Raw genomic sequence first — 23,766 nt, forward strand, 5'->3', positions numbered from 1 at the left:
CCCACACATCAACCAGGAGACAGTCGCTTCAGCCTGCTAGGGAAGCTAGAACTATCTTGGAAGCAGGGACGCCCGGCCCTGGAGTGATCACTCTTCTCCAGACGAAAGCGAGTTCTCCGGGGAACAAATGGCTCCTTTGGAGGGTGGACTCCATAGCATACACCACTGAGGCCCCTCTCCACCCCAAATCCCGCTCACTCCCGGCTCCACTCCCATAGCCCCCAGGTATTTCCCAACCCAGAGCTGGCACCCATAATTGGGGCTGCAGAATTCGCTGCATTCGGGAAAAATCAGATCTGAGCCGAAGAGAGCGGCCACTCGCGGCTGGGCGGGTCGCTAAAACACGGCCCCACTGAAGCCGAGGGAGGCGCCGTGCTTGGCTTGGAAACCATCGGAAGCATGGCGTCAAACCAGGAAGTGCGGTGCCCACAGGCAGGCGCCCTGGGTTCCTCCCCAAGAGGAGGAGCTCAGAAGGAGCAGGATCGCGGACGGAGAGAGAGAGAGAGAGAAGCCACTAAGGGGCTTCTTTTCTTTTTAAAAATTTTAAGTGTGCGTCCTCTTTTGGGCTTTTCTTCTTTTAAAAAAGGATGAAAATGTCCTCTTTTTAGGTTGGAAGGTTAGGAAGAGTCCTATTTAGCAGCAATCATCACAGCTTAAATAGTAGGGGCGGGGGGGGGGGGGGCTTAACATGAGATTACTCATAATCAGTAGGGAAATACAAGGACCCTGTTTTAAGCACTGTGGATTTGAGGTCAGGTTAAGAAACATGTTAGATTGCGGCGGCTTGCTCGTCATCCGTTGTAGCTGCTCCATTATTGCAAGGCAGGATGGGGCAGCGGGGTTTCATGGGGTTTTAATTTCAGACGAATTTGTAACTTGCCACAAGCCAGAAATGAGAGTGGCAGGCAATAAGACTAATAATAATAATAAAGTTAAAGGGAGAGCCGTAAGGCGGGAAGCGTGGTAATGGTGGTGGGGGGGAGGGGAATGGAAGTGAAGAGGGCTCAGCAGCGGGTAGTGCTGATATGCTCCTTGCCTCTCCCCTCACATTCACACTGCTATTAAGACTTCGGGGTTTAGGAAGCTTTGAGGCAAATCCCCATGCCCTGTGGTCCTTGAGTGCAGGTGCCTGGCTAAACAGGGTTTCTGTATTCTCAAAGCTAGCTCCTGATTAGTTGGGGTGCCTGCTGGCCCTCATGACAAACTAGTCTGTTGCGATGATTGATATTTTAAATTAATAAACAAACCAGGAAACCTTGATCTGTGCATCTACGCAAATATGGAGACTTTAGAAATGGGGGTGTTGATGCCCTCCCTAGCAAATTTCAATTTAATTACAGCTGGTAATTCCAAAAACACAAAACATTTCCCTTCTAAATACAAATGTATAAACATTGGCTTGTATTCTTGTATAGTTTGAGAGTACATACACTATAAGAATAAAAGCATTAATCACAAATTGCACATTTTAATTTCTTGGGCCTCCAGTGAGAAATTACAGGAATGCTTATTTGGTCTAGAAAAAAAATTAACAATATTTATGAATGCCATATATTTTCCCATAAATTTACACAACAGCTGGAAACTCATTGACACTGAAAGTCTCAGCACTGAAACAAATATGATTTGATTAAGTATGTCAGGAACTCAGTGGTCCCTTGCATGGACTCTTTCCTCCCCTCTTCCTTGCCTCTCCTGTTTTCAATGAGGCTGAATGCCAGCACAGAGTCTTATGCTTCTCATGTGAGCTCTTCTGCTCCATGTTTCAAAACCCAGTATTGTAAGAGAGACCCTCGTGCTTGGAAACTAATTCATGGATGAATTAAGTTCCCATTTCAAATAGCTGGCTTCTGAGTGTCTCGAGTCATCCAATAAACTCAGCCTTTAACAGAAAGCAAGTCTGTTGCACGTTAATCCCCATTTGTCTCCATTTGTTCGTTGAGATTTTTATTCCTATCCTTCCTGAAAGGAACTCAGTGCTTGGTTTCTTCTTCCCTAATATTTTCTCATAACAAGTAAAGAATAAAGTAAGTAAGCTAGTAGTCCATTGTCAAACTTCTTTGCAAGAAAATCAGGAATGTTCTCTAGACAGGTTTGCTGAGATGTTTTTAAGTATTGGTCTTTGTGCTGGCTAAGGGCTGATCTTGTGGTAACCTTACATCCATAGAGTTCAGCCTTTCATACAATGTGTGGTGGAAGTGTGATAAATTTCCATGGACTGCCAAACTGAGATTGATAAAAAGATAAAGGTTTTTTTTTAATAACTTTGAGTACTTTAAAATTGTCTTCCTCTCCTCACAACAGTCATCTTCAGAGGTAGATGAAGCTGAGAGAGTTCTGAAAGAACTGTGACTGGCCCAGCAGGCTTTATGTGGAGGAGTAAGGAATCAAACACAGTTCCCTAGATGAGAGTCTGCTGCTGTTTACTACACCACATTGGCTCACCACAGTATACTGATCTTGCAGTGAAAAACGTGAGGAACAGAAAAGTCAGTTGAGAAGGTTGTGGTTCAGTAGTATAGCACTTAGCTTGCATGCCCAAAGTCCCAAGTTCAATGCCTGGAAACTCTAGTTGACAGGATTAGATTGTATGTTGTATAAAACACCTGAAGTTGGGGAGGGACCATAACTTAGTAGGGCATCTGTTTGGGATGCACTAGCTCGCAACAAGAGTAGACCAATGATCAGATTCAGTATAGGTTAGCTTCATGCATTCATGATAATGTATTTAATTTAAAATCTGCAAATGAACACAGAATGCTGAAAGCAGACAGAAGTATTTCAGGTCTATATTATTCATTGACTTGTTGCTTGGGCTAGAAATAAATACCCAGAAGTGGAAAAAGGGACTGATTCCCAAAACATAGACACACTATTCTTTCCTTCCCATCCCCTTGTTACAAAATCTACATGTATGAAACTAATATAAGAAGCAATTATCTGACATTGGACTTTTTCTATGGCTTTGTTTCTGCTTGCTTCCCTAGAAGCTTTTAAAATTCAGATTGGTAATGGCAACCTTTCTTGTAAAGAAACAAGAGGGAAAGGTAAAGCAATGTTTCTCTTCAGAAGCTAAGATTAAGATGGAGCTACCTGTTAGGGGAGCCAAACACAATACCTCCATCTTCACCTTACAAAATAATAGAAGGGGAATAAAATGTAATGAACAAAAGTTTGTGAGAGGAAGGAAGAGCATGAAAAGAAATGGAACCCCACGTCTGGCTGCTTTTCAGTCCTTCTTGTCTTTCAGTGGCCATAGCTATTATTCCAGCCATTGAATGAGGGCAACTGTGACAGACTGTCCTGTAAAAGTTCATAAGTACTGTTTAAACATGTAATGGACAATGGAGGGTTAATGCTTCATAGAAGCAGAGGACCTCAAGTGACAGGCTGCTCAAAGTGGTTAGCATCAGTTGAACAGAAAGATTTGGAAACTGTTGAAGAAAACTGTTTGAGTTGAGTCTTGACTGGAAAGTCTTATAGTGTTTGTACTCTGAGGAGAGTTTAGCTCTGACTGGGAAGGTTTGCAAGGAGGACTGGGTGGATTGGTAGTGTGGTTGGTAGTGTAGCCCTGCCTTCTGAAGTCAGTTAAACTCAAGAATGTGAACAAGAGTGTTTAGGAAACACTGAAGCCAAAACATCTCAAAGATTCAAAAAACTGTGACAAGTTTGAATCTCTCAGTTGCTGGAAACATATGAACTATAGTTTGTTAAAATATTACCTCATCTTGATTTACCTCAGACATTTAGCCCTCAATTTAGTTCGATGGCTAAACAGAATAAAATGACGGAGAGGCTGATTCTGTGAAGGCAAAGGGGTGGCAGGTTACAGTAGATGAGCAATTGGGATGTGAGTGTCCTGCATAATGCAGGGGGTTGGACTAGATGACCTATGAGGTACCTTCCAACTCTATTATTTTATGATTCTATGGTTTCACCTGACCCTTTCCCCTCTATATTGAATAAAATATTGTGTTTATTTTTGAACATTATAAAACTTCTTTTGTGCCATTTCAGTAGTTTAAGTTAAGATGGTAATCTTGTCTCTTCCCTCAACGTCCTGGGCTGAACCAGCATGTGGTTTTCTTTCATCAATGATACCAGTTCTGTATCCCATCACTTGTGCATTTCTAGGTGGTTACAGTAGAGAGGAGACAACACATATTGGCAATAGCAAGTGTTCTGTCCTCTTATTAAGAGCATTGTATAAACCTGGGCCCATTGTGCACACATTGGATAATGCACTTTCAATGTGCTTTTGCAGCTGGGTTTTCCTGTGTGGAACAGGATAATCTAATTATAAAATGCATTGAAAGTGTATTATCCAACATATGCATAATGGGACTAGTATGAAGATAAGTACTGTGTTTTGGTATTGTGGAATGATAAAAAATACTCAGTAATTGTTAGTGGCTGTTACAGACATGGTTAACAAACTTAAAGAATGGCCCTCAAGGGTCAGCTCCTTGTACTGCCTTGCCAAAAGATAACCTTGAAAATCCTACAGTTAACAATGGATTTTTCTACCTGCATTATTTTCGAGCAATGCAACAGGATTTCTAGACTAAAATCTCGTTAAATAATATTTTGCCAGAAAGTGTCTTAAAGCATAACCCAAGGATATAAAATTTAGACTTTTATGTTATATGTATATAATGTACTGAAAAAGAGAACAGATACACTTTTAGAACAGAATTTGTATAGCATCATTTTTGATTACTATGGTGGATTGGCAGAACGTCTCTAAAGATTCATCCATTACCCTTGGCAGGAGTGCTCTAGCATTTCAGCAGAATTAGTATTAAGGTTGCAGAAGCAAACACAACAACAAAACATTCCTTTCCAAATCACTTTCTACAGTAACAAATGTCCACAGCCCTATGGAGAGATAATAGTCTGTAGCCTCTAGCCAGTATTTTTGATTCTATGGCTCTCCTCTGGATCTCTCTCTCTGTCTCTCTCTGTCTCTCTCTCTCTCTCTCTCTCTCTCTCTCTTTCTTGTGGTCAAGGAAGACAGTGAACTTAACAGCATGTTCAGAGGCTTTTCATTGCTACCTTCCTGTGACATTAAAAGATTGTTGCCCTGAAGTTTAAATCCCTGGTAGTTTGAATCTAATTTGGAAAACAAATCTGTGACAAACAAAAGGTCTATTCAGTATGTGAAAGTCTTGTATTGCATTAGCTATATTTGTAATGGGCAAGTCTGTCTTGTAACACTTGAATTATAGAGCCTGCTTTCAGTCTTCTTCCGCATGATATGAACTAACAGTTGAGAATTTTGAATATATACAAAATTATTTTCCCTGGCAACCTAGCTGAAGAAGCACAGTTGTCCATGCAGAATGTATTTCAAATGACGGTGAGCTTCCAGAACTTTCTTTTTGGAAAGTATTGTTTTAAAATATACCAGGTTTTTGTATCACAGATATTCACAAACTGGCAGACCTGAGTATGCTTGCATTTAATTTTTTGAACATTGTCTATATACATGCACACACAACAGGGCTGCACTTACTGTAACTGTTGTTCATTGATGTTTTGTATGTAGATACACATTGGGACTATACCTGCGCAGATTTGCCGTGGAAGAGTTTTCCAAGCAAGTTCCAGTAGAGGGCACTTGCGCCCTCCAGACCATGCATGCATCCTATGGGTGGAGCACTCCCCTCCCCCTGGTTCCTGGCTGCTGCCATGTTAACTTCCTCTGATCCAAATCCACAGTTCCTTTCAGCTGGAGCTTGCAGTGGGGTCAGTTGGGGAGAATGTGTGTCTGCACACAAAACGTCAGTGAAAAACAGTTACAGGTAAGTGCAACCCTTTTTCATTTTCTGTCTTATAGTGCAGCCTCATATCAGGACCTTAGCAAACAACATTACCTTTGGAGATGGCGAGCTCCTCAGTTGAAAAAGGACTGTAGTACTGCCTTTCCAAATTGGGCCTCTTTTCTGTCTTGCTGGTCCAGGGTGTAATGCTTGATAAATGGCTCCTTGGATGAGTGGATTTGCCCTGGGCTCGTGAGAGGTTTGCTGATCTATAAGAGCCAGTTTGGTGTAGTGGTTAGGAGTGCGAACTTCTAATCTGGCTAACCGGATTTGATTCTGCACTTCCCCACACGCAGCCAGCTGGGTGACCTTGGGCTCACCACAGCTCTGATAAAGCTGTCCTGACCGAGCAATGATATCAGGGCTCTCTCAGCCTCATCCACCTCACAGGGTGTCTGTTTTGGGGAGAGGAAAGGGATGGCGACTGCCCTCCAACAACTGCACTGGCTACCAGCTGTATCCCGGATCAGGCTTAAGGTCTTGGCAATCACCTTTAAGGCCATAGGTGGTCTGGGCCCAATGTACCTCAGGTACTGCCTTATTGTCTATTACCCCCAAGAAACTCTACTCTCTGCCACTTCCAACTGGCTGGTGATCCCATGGCCCAAAGAAGCATGGCTTACCTCAACCAGGCCAGAGCTTTCTCTATCCCGGACTGCACCTAATGGAATGAGCTCCCAGAAGAGATCAGGGCCCTGCTGGAACTAGCTCAGTTCCACAGGGGCTGCAAAATCAAAGCCCCATTGACTTCTGTGTGGAAGGCAGCTAGTGCCTCCAGGTGTATTTTGATGCCACTGAAAGGCCCTTTTCTGCCAATGATAACAGATAACCCAAGATCTCCCCTATAGGGCAAGAGAAGGGGCAAATGCTCATTTCAGATTGTATGCATATCTAGTCAAATCCTTCCTGGACTGAATTAGGACCTCTCTTATTCTACTGGACTGAGGTTCAGTTCTGGTAAGACTCTCTATGGCGATAGGTGAAGCTTTGCAGGGTCCACCTGAACCAGTGATCTGAATTCTATCAAGTCTCAGGTTTGAGGAAGGTCTATTACCTGGCTCCTTGCTGCCTGAGTAAATGTGTGCACCAGTGCTGTCCAGGCCATTTTGGTGCTATTAGGATGGCATTCAATCTAGGTGTAGGGATGGGAATGTGTAGAGCAGGGGACCTGCCCATACGAACTGGAATGTGTATCCCAGTGATCCCTTCTCCTTTGCCCTTAGGGAACAAAAATCTGGGACTCTTGTCAAACTGGCAGGAGCAAAGAGGTCTATTTCTGGGACTGTACAAATGTCAAAGACCTGCCTTAGGTACACTGGGTTTAGACCCATTGGTAGGAAAGGCATTCCCGTCTGCTCATTCTGACAGCTTCCACATTGGGTTTCCCACAATGTGGATAGACCTCAGGTCTGATCCTAACTGACATGCCTCCTCCCAAGTCAGGAGAGCCTCTCTGCATAATGGGTGGGAAGAAGTTAGTTCAAATAGAACATGGCTGAGTTGTTGTCTGTGTTCACCAGAACGTGCTTCTCGACATCTACAAACTTTATTCGGGCAAATCATATAGCTCTTAACTCCAACAGGCTGATGTGACATTCCATGTCTTGTCGATTCCAAAACCCTTGGACCTGCTGACCCTCACAATGTAACCCCAACCCAATAGGGAAGCATCTGTAGCTAGGATCACTTGTGGAACCCAGACCCCGAACCCAGCCTTACATCCAGTATGGGTCTAAAACCTCATCTTTTTTCTCAATAAGAAAGAAATGGGAGGAAAACCCCAAAGAGGAAAGGCTGTTCAGGACCTTCTCTGTTGCCCCTTTGGTTAATAATGCTGAAATTTGTAGGTCTAACTTGGGAAAATCATTGTTAGAGGCTTGAGAACCTAACTAGCAACTAGGAACTAACAGAAACTCTAAATGTTAACTTGAGGAAACAATAGACAAAATCCATTTGTCGTTAGTAACAATGTACCAGGCAGGGGAGAAAAAACACAGTCTGTCCCTAAAGAGCAATTTTGGCTCTCCCACTTTGGCATCCCACTCAGAATTTCTGATTCCCTTTCTGATTCCCTGATTCCCTGCTGAACCCCTTTCTGCCTCACAGGCTGCCTCCTGAGATTAAATGGAGCCGAATCTGATCCAAGAGGATATGGGAAGGGAGACGCTCGCTGTGTCTTGAAGAACGGAGTAGCGAAGGCCTGTTGTCTTTGCTGTAATCTTCCTTGGAACTTTTAGGCCGGGGGAGGTGGGAAGGAACTCAAAGTCCATGCTCTCTCTTGGTTCTTCTTCAGGGTAGAGAGGTATTCATCTGCAGATTCGCTAAATAAAGTGGATCCTTGAAATAGAATGTCTTTGACTTCGACAGGTAGCCAAGTATTCCTCAGTCAAGCATGACAATCTGGCTTTTGGGGTGAATTTTTGTCAAGCCCCACATGAAGCCCATGTTATGGACCTCCCCTAAACAGAGCAGACAACACCATACTTGCTACACTTTTTGAAAATGGCTTTAGAAGCCATGATTACCACAAATCGAGTGGCGAACTAAGCAGCGCTGGTTGAAACACATTCCTCACTTTGCAGTGACAAAAATAGAACTAAGGAGAGGGGGACACTCTGCACATGGGACGCATGGTGCGTATAGTGGGAAGGTGGACACATGCGCAGTATAGAAGGCATGAGCTCGGTGGAGCTTGTTTGGAAAAGTCTTCCATGGCAGGTCTGTACATGTGCCATCTCAATATGGGGCTGTACTTCAAGATGGAAAATGAGCTCTATATGTTTTCCTGACAGATTTTAGCACAGTCAACACAAAACTCTAAGTAATTGAGTTCTGACACTTTTTATTTTTCATTTGTTACATATTATTTCAATAACCCTTTGGTGTAACCCCATTTAGTCCTCCCATGTTGAGGTACAATAATAGAACAACAGCAGCAGGGACAATCTCTGTTAATATTCAAAGTCCATGCAAGCACAGCTATCTATGAGTTCCGTATTAATCACAAAAGAGCTCAAATTTACATGTAAAATATTTCCATTAAAAATAATTGATCTAGGTTTTCTGTTTACCGGAATGTTATATATGATTAGAAAAATAATTCTTTACTTAGATCAGGGGTAGTCAAACTGCGGCCCTCCAGATGTCCATGAACTACAATTCCCAGGAGCCCCTGCCAGCATTTGCTGGCAGGGGCTCCTGGGAATTGTAGTCCATGGACATCTGGAGGGCCGCAGTTTGACTACCCCTGACTTAGATTACTAAGATGTGACATTGCCCACATTTTGTACAAAAATCATTATGCTGCTTGAATCTATATTAATATTGCAGAATAAGACTAGGAACAAGGTTTACAAGTTTGAGATTTAATGCGTGCTCACTAGTATGTTAACAACCCTGAGGTATGAATTAGCATCCCCCTCTGTTTTAGTTCTCAGCTAGATGGAATTGTTAAAAGTTCAGCAAACAAGGCTACAAGCATCAGAGAAGTATTAAAATGTATGGGGCTGAAATTTAAGAAAGCATTTTGTGGCATAAAGGCAGCAGGGGAGACCTATAATGGAAGAAGACAGTAGCAACCTCATGCAAACCAGCTAGAGTGGGAGTAGGCAAAGAAGGGGCAAAGAAGGCAACAGGGCTCCAAGAAGGGCCATCATGAACCAAGCTCTAGGGATAAAAAGGGAGATGTCAGAAGAGGTGGGAGGTAATGAATGCAAGCTGGCTGAGAGAATGAAAAGAAGGAAGAGGAACCTAAAGATGGGCCCTGGAGCAAGATAAGGCAACTAAACTGAGATAAGCCTAGTGGAACTGCCCCAAGGAAGAGGCACAACTCAACTCCCTCAAGGCAGAAACAGGTGGGTGGAAGGAACTGTGCTTGTGAGGAAGGCTGTGTAGACATTGCTGCATCCAACTAAAGAGGCACTTAAGGAATCCCATTGCCTTATGGAGTCTTTGCCGCCTTTGGAAATTCCGATGTTCCACTGTGCCCTGTTGGGGGCCACAAAATTGTTTATGAACTTATTTCCACTGAACTGAAGGGCAGAAAAGGACACTCTGGCTTCAGCAAAAGTTTACTCTGCCAGGTCATGGTTGAAGAGTGCTGTGCTTGGGCATCCTTACCACACAGAAGGGACAGTCTGCCACAAAGAAGTGAGTAGTTCCTGTTTGTGTGCAGCTGTGTGCACCACATCAGATTATATATATTAGGGTGCAAAATGCTTACAGAATCTACTGTTGGAAATACAATCAGCAAGTAATTTGGAACAGGCCTACCTTGTAGGGCTGATTGTTGTAAACTTCAAGGTCCTGGTCATGTGCTCAGCAGAGACACCTGGTGGCAGCAGAACAGAACTGCAGTTGTTGCCAAAAGGAATGCCTAGACTTGTTCCCTCTGACTCATCCAAGTCTTTTGTTTCAAATGGGAATGCCCATTTCCTCTTGCACAGGAAATAGAAAGGCTTTGTTCCCAGTCAGTCTGCTTTTGTCTTTGTCTGCGGCAGGCAGTCTCACAGCCTGTCTGTCTGAACGTCCTCCTCCATCTTGTAGCAGCTTGCTACGTTGTTGCTGCTTAGCATGTAAAGAACCCGCTTACGTTTGTGGAGCCCTGATTGGCAAGGCTGTCCAGTCAGTGAGCATGATGTATTTTTGTATATATATGAGCAAGCACACGTTATTATTCTTAAGCCTCTTTTATTCCTGTGCATCATTCAAGCCATACCTGAAGGATCCAAGGTAAAGCATATACTGCGCTCTCTCTGGGTGTGCTACAGAAGTAGAAACTTAAACAGTGTGTAGGGGCATTGCACATCCTGTTATTCTTTGGTGACTTTTGCTAATGCTTCCAGGTGGTTTTGCAACATCTGGGCAAATGCAAAAGGTTTATCGAGACCACAGCCAGATTTTCAACATTTTGGTAGCAGAGAGAACAATCTGGTGTGGGTTTAATTCCCTCAACATCAACCATAAGGTTCTACAGCAAAGATCCACTAAAAGGCATGGGAGTAAAGCAAAAATATTTCCACCACAGAATGTGTTTGTCCAGAGCTATTTAGGCAGCTCAGTATCTGCTACGGCAACCCAGGGGTTATTTCACCTATATACAGATGGCTCAGCATGGCTACTCAATGTGCAGTAGGATCCAAAAGCTTATCAGAATCAGTTTCCACTGAATTCTGTGGGGATTACTTCCTAATGTGTATGGTTATGATTGTAGACCATGGTTGAAGCAGCAGTGAGAAGGATCCAAATGAGCATTGTTTGTACACTAAGGGTCCAATGCCATCTAAATTCCATGGATGGAAACATGGTTCGTGCCTCCCCTCACCTTGCTGCACCTGTAAATGAGGGACTCCCAGGAGCAGCCTGAGAGGGGAATAGAAGGGTTGTTACAGGAAGAGGAGAACTGCTGAAAATCACCCTTTTCTGTATAGATCTTTTCCATGGAAATTAACAGGAAGGTTAGCACTGCTGTTGCTTGGAGATATACTTTGAGGGCCTGATTTGGCCTTGTAAGCCATCTACCATGAATTGACCCATGGATATGGCCCAGTTATAATTAATCAGCATGTTTCTAATAAATGTAACAGTTCCTCCACAAACATACACCATCAGTCTTAATTGTTGGAAACAGTTCTTTCCAGCTGTGCCCTCACCTTTATAAGGCTGAGATCATTTCTGCACTGGAAGCTTCATGCCGGGTTGTGGGCTGGAGTTTGAATCAGGGCAGGTTGCCCAGCCTCTTCCTGCGCCCATAAGGGGGAGTATTTGGCCCAGTGCACCTCATCTGTCCCAGATTTGTGTTCCCATATGGGATCCAGGGCCGCGAAGTTCCCAGTGCAGAAATTCCTCCTTGTTGCAGCAGACCCAGCTTTGTCCAGGCATTTGGAAACAGCTGAAGAAGTTAGGGTCCGGATCTACTTAAACTTTGGTTTAATTAGTTTGATAATACATTTGTTGTTTTGGGGCACATGCAGAAAGCCAGATATTATGGACAGCTATTCAGATAGGTCCTCAAATAACTGTTAGCATAACTACTGGCTAGGGTGATTTCATCTGGACCAGTTGCAACAGTACTAGCTGATTCTCTCCAGCAGAGTGCCCTTCCTCAGCCTCTCACGATGTCTCTGCATATTTATATGTATTCATAGATGCTCATACAGAAAGAGAAAAGGGTCACACAAGAGTCACAGCCATTTTCATAATATGTTAATACTAGAAATTATTCTAAATCACTATATATTATGAATAACATGTACGTGTAAACTATACAAATAAAATGCAAGTATAGGATTCAGCTTAACACTTCCTTGAGTCCCCCCCCCCCGTTTTTAAAAAAAGTGTCTAGAAATAAATAGCATACTTACTAGAAATAAACACGTTAACCCCTTAGTAAGACTCTTGTTGATCAGAACTGTGAAGATGACTCTGGACTGGATCCTAGAAGATTTCCTGCTGGTGAAAAAAGGAGGATGATTGCTCTTGTCTGAGTCCTCTCCTTGCTGCAGCCTCATTCAGCATCCCATGAGATTGGCTGGTGGTCAAAAGGGGCCTGTTTTCCTCTTGAATGATCAGAAAAGCTAGCATGATCTTATCCACCATCTTTTTCCCCACACATGTCTCTGCTGAGGGTCCATGTTGACCCAACAGAACAGAAAAAAATGTTGCTCAAATAAAACTGGAAAAAATAGTGGAACATAGTACAGAGCTCAACTATTAAGGCCTGGAGAAATGATGAAAATATGAATATTAAGAGGCATAGTCTTCCAATTGTCCATGAGAAATAGAGAGACAATAGCATGCCATAGACCAGATAATAGTTTTTGGTTTGGTTTCATATTAACCAAATGAATGTTGCCAGAGTTTCAACGTATGAGAGAGTAGAGCGCCAAGCTACTTAAAAGAATAAAACAATTTTATTATTTATTATTCATTAATTTTATTTCTTACCCGCTGTTCCTAGAAATTTTGGCTCACAGTGGGTTACAACAATAACCCCCCCCCCAATCAGCAATAAAACAATAAGAACACTCGTCACCTTAAAAACCTTGACCCACCCTGCAGTGAACGCAAAACCTCCCCCCCAACAACCACCCCCCTACCCCTGGTGCCTCAGGGGGATTTGGGGGGATAGCCTGCAGTCCTGGCTAAGTTGAGGAAGGGCTCCTGATCTTGATTACCCTGGCCTGATCTTAATTAGAGGAGAAACAAACTTTATATAGACAGCGGAGATAAGAGAGTCCTAACTAATAGTTCTTTTCTGTAAGCAGGGAGGAAGTATGCTCAGGAGCAGGAAGTCTTCATTGCACCCATTAGGACACAGTAGGAGATAATTTGGAAGTTCTTGTCCTATATATGCTAACAACAACAAAATTAATTTATGGGAAGTTCTTCAGCCCCCATGGAAAGGGTGGCCCAGCAATGTCTAGAAGTACTTTCAAGGCTTAAAGGGAGAAATCACCACCCAGGAAAAGATACAGCAGGCAAACAATATGAACAAAAGATTCATTTATTTTATATATATATATATATATAATCTCTAGTGTAATAGTCTCTGGGTTTAAAATGTATTTTTGCTATTTGCAATGCTTTAAAAATTATAATTCAAACATTAAATACTGTTATATACATTATGATTCCATTTCTTATTTCTAAACATGAATGGTATAGTTTTCCAAGTATAAACCCAGATGGGGGAAAAGCAAGTGAATTCCTCTAAACATTACAGTCTTTAGAAGGGCAGATCATACACCTGTAGACTTGACTGAAAAAGCCAAACTTCCAACACAGTTTATCTTAATTTATTTTTGAGTGAAACAGCAGAATAGACTGGCCAGTATTTTGTCAATTTCATAGGGTTTTTAAAATCTCATAACTATTTTTTATATAAAATAACAAAATATACAAGGAAAACTCAGTTTGTTAACTTTAGTTCATACACATTACAAGTAAATAAAAGATTTTATGTATGGCTTTGCAAAGGTAGGTTATGAAGTGACTTCTGTTTATTTATTTAAAAGCGTTTTAAGAGAACGTGTTAGTGTGCTTACAATAGTGGCCATGGTAGTCGAATGACGAGCCAAGAGTTTAATGCTAGAGTCGCTGGAGGTCTTACCCGACACTGCTTCTGCAGCCCTTAGAAGACAAATATAGTTTATTAGAACCTCATCCATTTTCCCTACAATCTCCTCCTGCTGTGTTTCAGAGTTCATGATTTTAACTAAACGCATGCAGGCTTCTGTTAAGCAACAGAGTACTTGAAAGCTAGAAGTCATAGCTACGAGCATTTCCTCAGGGCTTTTTTCAGCCATGGCCATTTTCCTGCAGGCACTTCCCAGCTGTCTTGATTCTACAGATAACAGTTGTTTGTACAGAGAAAGTTGAAGGTCATATGTTTCTTGACATACATTGTCCCTTTTCCCCACACTGGATCGAACCAGACAGAGTAGCTCATTTGCATCCTTTTGTGCTGCAAGGAATCCATCAGGCACTGCGTAATTCATCTCCTTCATTAAACCGAGCCTTGCAATTTGTGCATCAAATGACATATTGCTGAGATTCTCATGGATTTTCCCATCCTGGTCTTCAGGCTTGTTCATGTTGTTTTGACTGTTTCCAATATTTCCAGGGGATTCTACACTTTCTTTCTCACAGTCCTCACTTAGAACAGAAGAAACTTGGCTAGATTTTTCTGCTGCTTCATGCTGCTTCTCAGGTTGATAGAGACATGAAAGCTGTGTGCTCTCTTTATGTTCATCGTCATCGTCTTCAGCAGTTCCTCTTTTAAGGAAACAAGCACTGAAGGGTCCACGACATTTCCAGTTGCTGGTGTCTAGCTTCCGTAAGGGTAATGTTCTATATTGTTTGGAATCCTTCTGAATGCTGTTCAGATCAGAAGACCTTTTACTGCTCACGCTGACATTCACAGAACTCTGGGAGTATCTTTTGGATAACATTTTGTCCAGAGGAAGTTGTCCTCTTTTTTCTAATTTTGATTCACCTGCTTCACCGGTGTCCATGCATATCAAACTCATGTTGGCTTTCTTTTTTTCCTCAAGAAACATCTCAGTGCCTGTAGGTTCTGCAACCACACTGTTGCTACGGCGCAAAATGTTCTTTGTGTGTGGCATTCTGAGGCTTCCTCCCATCATATCATATGGCCATAAACGAACCGTTATCCCACCTGGCTGGTTGACTTTGGGAACATCAAAAGAGTCTTGATTTTGACTTGGCACCTTTGATTCTGAGTGAATGTGGGATGATAGCATGATGGAGTCAGCTCTGGTATGTTTAGAAAAAGCTGAAGGCATGCCTCCTCGTCTTCCAGTCACAGGCTCTGTGAAAGCTACACTAGGGGTAGTAGAAGAACAGAGAGATTCATTAAGCATCAACCTCAGAGTATGTTGGCAATAACAGCATTTCAGTCTTTTTTCATTAAACACTTTTAGAAAGCCTTACCATAACAAACTTTTCAGGCCTACAGGTATGTTGATACTACAACACATACACTTCTTTCAGAAGACATAAAATGCATTACAATGATCACTGTAAATCAGTCACGTCATCTTTCTGCTATGGGATAGGTCTGGCTTCCCCCTATGAATGACAGAATTGTGTACCCATGCATGGAATGTCAATTAAGTTGTGAGTCTTTTGACTTCTCTGCTCCCAATCCTTCAGTCATGCTGTCTGGTCTTCATTCTTTTACGGTAAGTGTACCATTGATATATTCATTAATTTCTTTATTAATTAAAAATTAGCAACTTTTAACATTGTGAAATGGATTGGAGAAGGAGAAGAAGAAGAAGAGTTGGTTCTTATATGCCGCTTTTCCCTACCCGAAGGAGGCTCAAAGCGGCTTACAGTTGCCTTCCCATTCCTCTCCCCACAACAGACACCCTGTGGGGTGGGTGAGACTGAGAGAGCGCTGATATCACTGCCCGGTCAGAACAGTTTTATCAGTGCCGTGGCGAGCCCAAGGTCACCCAGCTGGTTGCATGTGGGGGAGCGCAGAATCAAACCTGGCATGCCAGATTAGAAGTCCGCACTCCTAACCACTACACCAAACTGGAGTAAGTTGACCCTGCCTTTCTCACCAATGGGCCCATCTTATGATCTCCTGTATTTTGCCCTCGTAACAACCCTGTGGAGTGGTTTACATGGAGGTCACTCATTCATGACAGAGTGGGGTTTGAACTTGAGTCTCTTAGATCCTAGTCTGAGACTCTTCTACCCTAGTTTTCATGTGGCTGCTGTTAAATAGGAATGAGTTGCCAGCAAATTGTTCTTGGGCATGGCTATGCCATGTCAGCTGTGTGGTAGTGCGGCACTTGATGGTCACTGCCAGGCCTGGCCCCACTAAGACCTCTACCCAGGGCAGGGGGAATGGGAGCAAGAGTGTCCTACAAAGCCAAAACTGCCCTGAAAATGGCCCTGACCTTCTCCACTTCCTGCCTTTTACTGACAGAAACCAAATGTTGAAAGCTGTGATTGCTCAGCAACCCTAGAATAGTCACTGAGGTCATCCATTTCTTTACAGATGCTGCTTCTATTACTCAGGGGTAACCCTACTAATTCATTTTTATTTTTTCAGATTTTGTAGAAAGATCTCAGTCTCTGAATTGAACTACCGACATATGGAACTATGTTAAGATTTAGATTTATTTAAAATATTTACTAGCTGCCTTTCTGTCTTATGGGAACTTAAGATGTTTTACAATGTGAACAGCAATATGTGGATGTTTTGTGACATTCATGTAAGTTTGTGCTTTACCAAAGAAATGGTGTGAAAAGCGATGCTAAAATTAATATCATAGCACTTGGGGTTCCTTCAGATGGATCTTTTTGACTTTAAATTGTACCCCTGGCTTTTATATATAATCAGATTAATGCTTTGTGGCTGCCGTACCTGTAGTTTCTTTAATCTTGGGGATCCTGTGACATCCGTCTCTTAAAGTGCCAAACAGAGGGTCAGCAGAATTAACTGTGGAATGCATAACAGGCACTGCCATCCTATGATACACAGTTTCAGGCTGTGGATGCTCCTTGTATGTCGCTCCGTGGCTGGGAAGCATGGCAGCTCTTTCATCCGCTGGAATATAGCTCATACCACCTTTTACCATCGCATCAGGCATAATGTGCTTAGCATCTGAGTTACAAAGAGGAGATTCAACCGGGGTTCCACAGGTGCTGCTGCCTGTGCTGCATCCTGCATCCACTGAAGAGCACTGGGAGCTTTGCAGTGAAAAATGGCCTTCGCTCTGCAGGGATGACATCCGCTTAGCTAAGTGGTACTCGCACAATCTAGTCACACTTTGTTCTGTTTCTGGAAGCTTTGAGGTACGGTCTTCTGCTGCTAAGCCAAGGTCTTCAGAGTTATTTAGGTCTTTGTGTGAAGACACAGTGGTCACATTTGACTCAAAACTTTCCACCAGCTCATGCCCTAAGTTACCATCATGGTCAGTCTCATCTTTACAATCCATCTCTGTTTTTCCAAGACTAGAAACTCTTGGAACAGTCTTCCCATTAACTGGTTCTGAATTTGGTTTCTCTACTGCTCCTTCATCTGAAGCAGCATACCATCTTTGGCCATCCTTGTGAAAGGCAGTTCTTTCCACATTAAAAGTGCTTATGCGTTGACCCTCTCTTGAGGAAAGTGTGCTGATTTTTCCCTTTTGCTCATCTGTTTCTGTTTTTTTAGTCCCTTGCTGTTTTTTCATAACAGCACTGCCATCAGGGGTTGCTTTTGCTTCCCCTTCGGTAACCTTATTTTTCCGTTTAGTAGTGCAAGAATACACCACAGACCCTATATGCAGCTTGCTAAAATATTCTGTAACAGATTTTGTTTCCATGGTTTCTGGTTCCATCTCCATGTTATCTGAATGAAGAATCTGCTTTGAAGGCACAACTTTTGACTGCAGTTCTGTGACTTGCTGATTAGCTGAAGACTGTGAGGGTTTCATAAGAAGCCCCCCAGCCTGATTCTTGGTGATGGAAAATTCGGCCTGAGATTCCACGAGCGGTTGATAACCTTCATTTGCAGACAAAAACATACGTGTGGCATTTTCAGTCAGTTTCTGAGCAGTGGCCAGTTCAGAACTTTCAGTCATTTCAGAAGAGTTTGTTTCATTGCCAGAATCGGATGATGATTCAGGGCTATATGCTCTCAAGATGGCTACACCTGTATGCCACGAAAAACAAGAGCCAATTAATGAAACCACGTCAGGCACTTGGATAAAACGATACGAAAATGGGATTGGTTAGCTTAAAAATGGTTCTAAAATACTGATTCACATATAGCACAGTTTCTGAGAAAGGCAACTTAACATTATGATAGTTCTATAAAGTGGTATATACAGGGAATGACAAAAAAAAAATAAAAATAAAACAATGGAATATTGCCAAAGGGCTAATGATGAAAAAGCGAATGGTGAAAAATGGATGAAATGATATGGGATTTTTTTCTCAGTGAATAAACGTAACAGTAGTGAAAGAACCTGAATTGTCCCTTGTCTGCTGTTCCTCTGAAGCCGCCAAGGCCTCCAGTGCTTGGAGAGTAGAAACCACAGCGTCATCCAGCCTCTTTTCACATTTTTCTTCGACGTGAGTAGGGACAGCATCGATAAGCGACACGGGAATATCATCACTACCTAAGTAACTAGGTTGCTCCTTGTCTTCTCTATACTGTGTCGTGGGATTCTGAGAATCTTCTTCGTCTGAGCTGTCCCTGAATCCGGGGGGAGGAGCAGCAATGGCCATGTTTAGAGAATGCAACAGGAAGTCATCTTCGTTATCATCCCCTTCTGGGGGCGGGAGTGATGTCAGATCGATGATGTCGTCACTGGACCCTGAAAGGCTGAGAAGAGCAGGCCTATTGATTTCTCCCACCATAATGTCTTCCTCACAGCTTACTTCATCTTCATCCTCCACATCATCCGTGTTCTCTGCATAGCAAATATCATGTAGCAAAGGCTCTTCTATTCCTTCAGCAGCTCCAAATATTTTGTTATCATTTAAGCCTGAATACACTGAATTAGCAGCAAACTGAATGCTCTCTGCATCCGGGGACAATTCCAAACCCTTAATGTCATTGGCATGGCTCATATAAAGAGCTCTTTGCTTATCTAATGCTTCTGGGCTTTCATCCAACAGTCTCTCATAGCCAAGAGTTTGGGGATTAATGCCATCTAAACTGTGATCTCCAAATATAAAGGATACTTTTGCTGCCCTTGGAGATCCCTGTGCTTTCGTGCTGGATTCCAGTCCTGAGTATGACAGCACAGACGGCTGGTTTAAACTTCTGCTTTCTTCTGCCTCTGGAGAGTCATTTTGTTTAGCCAGCTGCTGATCCAGCTCACTGGAATGATAAACATTTTCTATGTACAGATGCCTGTGATCTTTTGGGCATAAGGTGCTGTCAGAGGCATCTGCAGTTTTCTGTTTTGAGTCTACAAACATGTGCGTCTCCTGCTCCCCTTCTGCTGGGAAAGTTGTGGTTTTTGCTACACAGTTCCACTCTGACCCATGGAGATTATGCTTCACTTTGGTTTCAATCCCTAAACAATGGAAAAAAAGAAAAAGAAAATGAGCTTAATTTATACCATTTAGGATACTTTTATATTAAATTATTTATTATTCTTAAATATATATTTAAATATACAACAGTTCTCAACTTCAGACTCATTTCCTAGCAGCTACTGTGTTTTCCTGAAAATAAGACACTGTCTTATATCTATTTTTCCTCAAGGAGATACACTATGGCCTATTTTCAGGGGGTGTCTTATTGGTATTTAGAAAAGTCAATGCCATCAACAAAGGTGTTTGCGTGGGGTAAGAGAGACCCACAAACTGTTGCTGATCAGTGCTGGGGAACAGCAGCTTTACCAGTGTTTGTGGAAGGTGAGAGTGACTGGGGCGGCCAGTGCCATGGAGAAGTGGAGTGCTGATGCTGGTGTCATGCCAGCCTGCGCCCATGTGTGGGTGCTGGCTGGAACGCTGGTGCTGGCTTCGCCCCTCCCACCAGGAAAGCAACCCCCAAAAGGGCCAGGGGAGGGAAGCGGGTGCTCGGCGTGGGAATGGGGGGAGAAAAGCGGGCTGGGTATGGAAATGTGCCGGGTATGCTCGGGGCTGTTGCCCGGGAGGAAGTCTGGCTGGCTGCAGGCGCCCAAGTCTTCCGTCAAGCATCAGCTGACACGTTGCTGCCAATCATCCCTGGTTACAAAAATGCCCTCCTCGCCACCTTGCCTCTCCTTCTCTGGCTGCTGGGAGCAAGCCGGGGTCACTCCCGCTGCACTGAGGAGGACGTGGCATGTGCCAGAATCTGCCAGGCGGCTCTTCCGTTTGTGTACTCTTGGCTGGGCTTTTCCGCCCCTTCCTTTGAAGAGAGGAGAGAGAAACACCCCCAAGTCAGGGCGGATTCCCAGCCCAGTGCCCAGGCGCCTCCCCACAACCCTACCATAGACTGTTGCTGGCTGGTGCTGGGGGAGAGAGACCCACAGTGCTGAGTAAAATGCCATCCACAACTTTCTTCTATGGTGTATATTGTGCTACAGCTTATTTTATGGGTTTGTCTTATTTTCAGGGAAACACGGTATATATGCTGTTATCTTCTATTTTTCATTTATTAGCCTCTTACTTCATTTTAAATCTCCTGTGTCATTATCATAATATATTTAAACATTTATTAAATAACTAGAAACTAAGCCTGCTGTAGTCAAAATACAGTGGGTGCTAGCGGAGCTCGTGTGTTGGGCGGGGCGGCTCTCTGGCTTCCAGGGCCCCGTCCCCACTGTGAGCCGTTGCCGCTGCCTCCATTCCCCCCGCCGGCACCGCAGCCCACTTGAGCTGCTGTGGGCTAGGCGTCCGGGGGCTTTATCGGCGGCCAGCGGCGGGGGATATGCAGGCGGGGGCGCGATGGCGCAGGCAAGCACGCAGGCGCAGGATGTGGCACCTGCGTGGTTTGGGCTCTGGTCGGTGCGGCGCCAGGAACGCGGCCCTGGAGGGGTGGCGGCAGTGCAGTCCGTGCTGCGGCGTGGGTGCACCGGCATCGTGTCCTGGGGGCACAGGCGGCGGCGCAGCCAGGGCTTGGGGATGGTGCAGGTGGAGGCGGGACGGAGGCCGGAACAACGCAGGCACCAAACAGGGTGCTTGCGTGGATGTGACTCATGTCGCAGTGGCGGCAGTGTGGGCCTCTCGGCATGGTCGCAGCGGTGGTGGCGGCGGCAGGGAAATGACGGCAACGCGGGCGAAGGGGGAAAGTGTAAGTTGGGGCGTGGAGAAGGGTGGGTGGGGTGCAAAGGGACGGGAGGGGTGGGAGTCGGGGTGGGAAGAACGCGGACAGCGGCCTAAGGAGAGTTGTGTGTGTTGGGGGGTAGGGGGAACCGGCAGGTCCCTGTGGCGGCAAGGGCTTTCGCTGGGCACAGGAAAAGGCGCTTTCCCTGGCTGCAGTGGTGTGGGGCAACCCTCCTCCCCGGCAGCCATTCTCATCCTCGGTCGACACACGGTCTGGAGGGCGCAGCGGCGAGGATGGCTGCTTGGGAGGACTGGAGAGTCGGTGGCAGAGTGTTCAGGAGACAGGCCAAGTAGCCAATGGGGAGGCGCTCAAAGTGCGCCTCCCTATTGGCCACTTGGCCCTGAAGTGCCACTTGGAGGAGTGAATCAGGAGCAATGAAGCGCCAGCCCACTCTCCTCTCACTTAGCCCTTAGCCTTTTATTTAATACCGCGGAGCGGTTTACAAATAGCCTCGTTTTCTTAATTTCTCTTTAACCTGGGATATTTAAACTAGTGTTACAAGTAGACTAGATCAGGGGTCCTCAACCCCCGGTCAGCGGCCCGGTACCGGGCCGAAAAGGCCATGGTACCGGGCTGCCAGCGGCCGCGCCTTCCTCCCCCCCGCAGCGAGAGGGGATAAGAAGCAGGCACGGTCGCTGGCACGCCAGCGATGCAAACGCGCACGTGCGGAGCTGCCGCGCATGCGTGTTTGTGCCCCCTGCTGGAGAAAACGTGCGCACGCAGCAGCTCTGCGCATGCACGGTAGCACCACCTAGTGGCGAAAACATGCATGCGCGACAACTGCGCGTGAGTGTTTGCGAGCGGCGGCAGCGGCCGGGCCGCCGGCTCTCTCCCACCCTCGGAGGCGGTCCCCGACTACAAGAAGGTTGGGGACCGCTAGATTAGATAACCTTAAAAAAAACAACCCTTGGAGATCTTTTACATATAAGAACATATTTACCTCTACAGAAACCTTAATAAGTTTATCTGTGATCTTAGTCTGAGATTAGATATGTATATTTAAAAAAAAAAGAATGGAAATCCAAACAAAGCAGATCAAATTACTCCATTCTGATTGATACAAAAGATAATGAAATTATCATTTCCACAGTGATAGCAACCTTAGGGGTCTTTTTCATAGATGTTATTTTTGTGCGTTGTGTCGTCGTCCCCCCCCCCACATGTGTTTAGTTCTCTCTTGCTTAATTTCTCTCTTTTTTTAGGGAGCACTTTACTTTTAAAAAATGGAGAAACAGGTAGGATAGATCAACATAGCCACTAGAGGGAGGAAAACACATGCAGGAAAGAAAAACCCACAATACAAATAGGGGCCACAACTGATGAAATAGCACATCCCAAAAAACCCTTAATGTTCTCAAGTTCAGAATTTTTAAGATGTTGATTTTGGAGATCAGGTTTGTCATGGCTTTTATTTTTGTGGCATGTCACTGGTGGTGAAAAAAAAAGCTTTTCCACCAAATTGATATATTATTTGCATATCTGGCTGGTTTTTGCATTATAGATATTTATTACCTGCTTCACGGCTTCCACCATTTTTCTTACTGGCCATGTTAAATATCGAGCGCCTGGAATCAACAAGAAGCCTGTAATATCCCGCTGTTAAACAGGCAAGATTCATGGCATCTGAGGATTCCATTAGCAAAGTGATGGGCTAGGCAGAAAAGACAACAAAATCATGATCAATACTGTCACTTCTTGGAAGGACTATAATATGCCAACAGAAAGCATATAAAATCTGTAGAGAAAATTTCAGTAATCAAATTCACTAGGGGTATAAAACTGACAGCATGATCTTAAGCATGGTTATTGAGAAGCAAGTCACATTTTTTAGTAGAGAGCTTCAAAGAATAACCTTTAGTCTATGACCTGAATCTCCTGAGTCTTAAAACACTTCCACAAATTTTAGAGACATAAAGGAAATGATAGTCCTTTACATTCTTAGCATATGCTACCTGATACATTGCTAAAACCCAAAAATATTGAGACTGCTACTAATACTCGGTGCTGCATGTTATCCTGTCTTGGCTAAAACATATTTGTTAAGATATGGTACAAAGATAAGGTGACCAGATTTTAACATTGGTAAAGCGGGACACCATTGACCAGGGGGGTTCTTGATTAAAAATTTGGTCTATATGGAGCAACAAAAAGTTTCATAGAACGCAAAAATAGTATTGTAATATATATTTTTTTTAATTTCAACATAAGTACAATTGGCCAGGTACCCCCAGATGTCCCTCCAAAAGTGGGACAATCTGGTCACCTTATACAAAAAGCTAGGTTTCTTTCAAAAGCACACTAAGAACCACAACCGACCGCTTTGCAGGTTAGAGAGACACAAGTGCATTTTAAAGATTAATGACATCAGTCACAAGAACAGTTTCTGGCTTTGGTTCATTATAGCTAGCAGAGCAGAAACAAGGCACCATAGATTATCCTTTCCTCCACTGAATTAAGCAACTTTTTTCTATGGCAAACCAGCAAAGCCGATGCTTTAGTATGTTCCACAGCTGGCTTCTAAGTAGCACTGTTGAGATATCACTTGTCACACAATTTTTTTTACAACATTAGGGAATAAGTAAATGGCAAAGCCATCTCAAAATATACAATTGCAAGTGTGGGACCCGTGAGAACTCGTTGGGCAGGAGAATCCTGTTC

The 23,766-nt window shown here is 43.9% G+C and overlaps 1 protein-coding gene and 1 long non-coding RNA gene across 6 annotated transcripts in view; one reads left to right on the forward strand and one right to left on the reverse strand.

The window, feature by feature from the left end:
* The first annotated feature begins 5,588 nt into the window (after positions 1-5,588).
* Positions 5,589-23,766, forward strand: part of LOC143840128 (uncharacterized) — a 28,908-nt gene continuing 10,730 nt past the window's right edge. Inside the window, exon 1 of the long non-coding RNA XR_013232038.1 lies at positions 5,589-5,804. This is a non-coding gene — a long non-coding RNA (uncharacterized LOC143840128). The remainder of the gene's footprint in view (positions 5,805-23,766) is intronic.
* Positions 12,835-23,766, reverse strand: part of FRMPD4 (FERM and PDZ domain containing 4) — a 373,615-nt gene continuing 362,683 nt past the window's right edge. For 2 of the 5 annotated variants that reach the window (XM_077343242.1, XM_077343241.1), the window contains exons 14-17: positions 22,621-22,759; positions 18,314-19,372; positions 16,726-17,997; positions 12,839-15,162 (exon numbers count right to left, since the gene is read on the reverse strand). In XM_077343242.1, the coding sequence (XP_077199357.1) occupies positions 13,823-15,162; positions 16,726-17,997; positions 18,314-19,372; positions 22,621-22,759 (3,810 nt within the window). In that variant the 3' untranslated portion in view covers positions 12,839-13,822. Of the gene's footprint in view, positions 15,168-16,725; positions 17,998-18,313; positions 19,373-22,620; positions 22,760-23,766 lie in introns of all 5 variants that reach the window. The other 3 variants (XM_077343239.1, XM_077343240.1, XM_077343243.1) reach the window with 3 other exon arrangements.

The sequence above is a fragment of the Paroedura picta genome, chromosome 6 (assembly GCF_049243985.1).
Source record: "Paroedura picta isolate Pp20150507F chromosome 6, Ppicta_v3.0, whole genome shotgun sequence".
NCBI lineage: Eukaryota > Metazoa > Chordata > Lepidosauria > Squamata > Gekkonidae > Paroedura > Paroedura picta.